The sequence below is a fragment of the Hippocampus comes genome, unplaced genomic scaffold (assembly GCF_001891065.2).
Source record: "Hippocampus comes isolate QL1 unplaced genomic scaffold, H_comes_QL1_v1.1 scaffold378, whole genome shotgun sequence".
NCBI classification, from domain to species: domain Eukaryota; kingdom Metazoa; phylum Chordata; class Actinopteri; order Syngnathiformes; family Syngnathidae; genus Hippocampus; species Hippocampus comes.
Window position 1 is genome coordinate 159,935 of NW_017806061.1, and position 3,714 is coordinate 163,648.

Consider the following 3,714-nt stretch of genomic DNA (forward strand, 5'->3'; position numbering starts at 1 on the left):
AAAAAACGCCGTCAACGGACGCTTCGGCTCATCGACCAAAGTTTGGGGCTTTATGCACTTGAAGCGTTTTCCTCCCCACAAAAAAAAAGAATAAATAAATGTCAGAGCGATGATTGAAATACACCGCTGTCACACTTGGGCTCGGGGGTCAGGTCTGGCTCGCCATCAACTTCCACGATTCTTGCTCAAATCTAGCGCAATGTCGCATTGTCGTCTCTGATTTCTGCCAATCTTCACATCCCGCGACACATTTGTCATTGCCAAGCCCCTCTTTCAGTAGCTCGAGCCAGTGTCATGCCATTCGAAAGAGACTTAGCCATCAAATTGTTGTGTATATGGAACGTGATGAGAAAATGGATTTCTTTTCACTGTCATGGCAGCCCGCTGAGGCAAACCGCGACTGCAATGTAGCCTGCGACAATTTGCAGTTTGGATTCAGGAATATATCGCGAGAGCGGCGTGGGCATGAGGACTTTTAGAGCCGTTTGCCATGCGCATGTGATGGACCAGAACCAGTTGCTGACGCTGAATCAACTTGTTTGGGCCTTTTCTGCACATTTTTGGCATAATGGGGTGGAAAGGGAAAACATTCAAAAAAATCCGATTTATAGATGAATTGATATTTTACACAATCACGAGTTGCTTTCTTTAAAAAAACAAAAAAAGCAGCTCTTGGTGCTGTTTCATTGAGGCCTAGAAGGACTGCACGAGTGGACTCAAAAGCGCTTTGCCTCCTTGTGTGCCGCAGATGCGCAAGGGTGCCCCCGCGTGAAGGAGGAGGAGGAGGAGGCGGCGGCGGAGCAAGCGGACGACGCCGACCTCGGCAAGCTGGCGGTGACGTGCGTCGTGGTCAAGAGCGAAGACGAAGGGCGAGCCGAAAGTGAGGAGAAGACGGCGTCGGACGGCGACGCCGCCGAGCGGGAGGGCGCCGGCGGGCTCTTTGCCTGTCCGCGGTGCGACAAAACCTACGGCAGTCGAAGACATTTGAAAAGACACGCCAAGAGTCACGCCGACGCGGAGGGCCTCCCACCCCGCGGGGAGCCCGGGGCGCCGCCGGCCCAAGCGGAGCCCCCTTTCTCGTGTTCCGCGTGCAACGTGACCTTCAAGTTCCAGTCCACCTTCCTCGGCCACATGAGGAAGCATTCGGGCGGCAAGTCGTTCCCCTGCGGCGTGTGCAACGCCACCTTCCGCTTCCGCTCCACCTTCGTCAACCACATGAGGACGCACACGGGCGAGAAGCCCTTCGCCTGCCAGGTGTGCAACGCCAGCTTCGGCGTCCACTCGTCGCTCTTGAGGCACGCGCGGCTGCACACGGGCGAGAAGCGATTCGCGTGCTCCTTCTGCGACAAAAAGTTCCCCCGAAAGGCCAGCCTGGTGGAGCACGTGAGGATCCACACCGGAGAGAAACCGCTGTCGTGTTCCGTGTGCCACATGAGCTTCAGGTTTCATTCCAAGCTGGTGAAACACATGCGAAGTCACAAGGGAGACCAAGCTTTGGACTGTCCCGCCTGTGGCCAAACGTTCGAGTCCAGGCTGCGGCTGGACAAACACGCGTGCGCTGGCGGCGAGAGCGGCCGCGCTCAAACTCGCTTCAAGGTGTAGATTTCACCGTCGCCGCAGAGAAAGACACTTGGGAGCGGATTTTGGTTGACCTCGCATTTCGAAAATCGTGTGTGTGTGTGTGTGTGTGTGTGTGTGTGTGTGTGTGTGTGTGTGTGTGTGTGTGCTTCAGGTTTCATTCCAAGCTGGTGAAACACATGCGAAGTCACAAGGGAGACCAAGCTTTGGACTGTCCCGCCTGTGGCCAAACGTTCGAGTCCAGGCTGCGGCTGGACAAACACGCGTGCGCTGGCGGCGAGAGCGGCCGCGCTCAAACTCGCTTCAAGGTGTAGATTTCACCGTCGCCGCAGAGAAAAGACATTTGGGAGCGGATTTTGGTTGACCTCGCATTTCGAAAATCGTGTGTGTGTGTGTGTGCCTTAAATGTCCCCCGGCCCAAAATAAAGTTTGTTCAATTTGAATTCCAACGCTTGTCCATCAAGTCAACTCCCAGCGTACACCAATGAAAGCAAAGACTTGCCACACGACAGAAAAAAAAAAGTTGAATCTCACGTTCGGCGTGATACATTTCACGTTTGAATGTCTGACGTTGTCGCATTCAAAACGAACAAAGGTTCGCGTGTGGGTGACCGGCTCTGATCGGAGAATGGACGTTTAGTACGAGTTCATTGGTGAGCTTTCGCTCGGCTTAGCGCACGCAGCCACTTTGTCGTCGCCCCGACATTCATTGGCCCGTTATTTTGGTCGTCTTTTTGACACAATAGTATTGAAGACATGCTAGTGCAAGAGAACAACTTGCTTGAGAATTTTTCTCATGAAGTCACACGACTGCAAGCATGTTCAAAACGAGGGAGAAAGAAATACTGCACTGTATTCCGGCTTGGGAAGCATTGAAAGGCGCTCTTCCGAAACGACCGCCAGGTGGCGGCCGCGAGCCAAAAAGCGGGTCTCGAAAGCGACGAAGAAGAAAAGGAGGGAAGGCGACGAAGAAGTCCAATTAGCGGCACGCTGCTAAACGGAACCGAATTTTCTGGTAAAAGCCCCCGTTTTTTTTTTTCTTTGCTACTTTTGTGCGGTATCGGACTCGTTTGCGGTCGTCGTCTCGTTCATCCAAGCGAGATACGACATTGCGATCGATCGCGAGCACTTTGCAGCGACTCCCGCTAGCTTGTTTAGCCTGCTAGCTGCGAACAAAGAGCGGCGGACGCGAGCGGCGCCGGCCGTGAGTGGCGAAAAGTCTTCTTGCTTGCTTGTTTGCTTGCTCGGTCGGCGATTAGCGCGCGACGATGTGTAAAGTGAAAATGCTGCGAGCTCTGGTGAACCAGCGGCTGAATGCGGCCGTGGAGGAAATCTTTGTGGTGTTGGAGAGAACCATCAGCGAGTACGAGGACGAACTTTCGCGAACCAAAGAGGAGAACCTGCGACAGCGGCAACTTTTGGACGCGCTCATGGAGGCGAGCGCGGCAGGTTGGTTGGCAATCGTGGCAACGGGACACTTTGGGGGCCGCTTCTGCGGCGTGTCTTTGCAAGACTTTAAGGTCACTTTTCCTTCTTGCTTGTTTTTTTTTCCCCCTCTAGTGGGAGAGACGTTGGCTTCAGGTGAGCACTTAGTCCGCATCCTGCTCGTGAGGTAGCCGCCTCTCCACCCAGCTGCCATCCTTTGTCATTTTCCCACCCCGCCTCCATTCAGACGCCTCTCGCTCTCTTTCCTCATTGATTTGTCTTTTTTTAGGATCTCAATCTGCCAGGAACTTTTTACCCGTAGTCAAGTCAGATTGCAAGAGTCTCGAAGACACGGTTGAGGCGAGGGGGAGGAAAAACTCAGAACCTCATTTAAGCGGGGGCGCCGGGGACCGCACGCCTCCCAAGATGACACGGATGCCGAGTGGCCGACACGTCAAATGGTCCGACGATGTCGACGAAAACGGCGTCAGAGCCGACTCGGCGAGGTCAATGAAAGAAACGCTTTCAGGAAAGCCGTCCCTCCGTGGAACGTTTTCGAAACCAAACGGCTCTTGAGACGAAATGCGAGTAACTGAATCCAAACAAAGTCAATGGCAACCTTGAGGAAAATCTCAAGCCATTGTAGGAATGACCACGGGTAGTCCGTGCTCCTTCTCGGCTCAACGCAAACAAAAGCAGGGCGGGCGGGGC

General features: G+C 54.0%; 2 protein-coding genes across 3 annotated transcripts in view; both read left to right on the top strand.

The window, feature by feature from the left end:
- The window catches only part of LOC109529779 (zinc finger protein GLI4-like), a 3,565-nt gene extending 1,479 nt beyond the window's left edge, over window positions 1-2,086 (top strand). Inside the window, exons 2-3 of one of the 2 annotated variants that reach the window (XM_019893216.1) lie at window positions 749-1,442; window positions 1,733-2,086. In XM_019893216.1, coding sequence (XP_019748775.1) covers window positions 749-1,442; window positions 1,733-1,892 — 854 coding nt within the window. In that variant the 3' untranslated portion in view covers window positions 1,893-2,086. Of the gene's footprint in view, window positions 1-748; window positions 1,628-1,732 lie in introns of those variants that run through there. The other variant, XM_019893214.1, reaches the window with a different exon arrangement.
- A 285-nt stretch (window positions 2,087-2,371) lies between these two features.
- Window positions 2,372-3,714, top strand: part of LOC109529756 (gastrula zinc finger protein XlCGF8.2DB-like) — a 13,169-nt gene continuing 11,826 nt past the window's right edge. Inside the window, exons 1-2 of the mRNA XM_019893188.1 lie at window positions 2,372-3,027; window positions 3,139-3,159. Of these exons, the coding sequence (XP_019748747.1) occupies window positions 2,847-3,027; window positions 3,139-3,159 (202 nt within the window). The 5' untranslated portion in view covers window positions 2,372-2,846. The remainder of the gene's footprint in view (window positions 3,028-3,138; window positions 3,160-3,714) is intronic.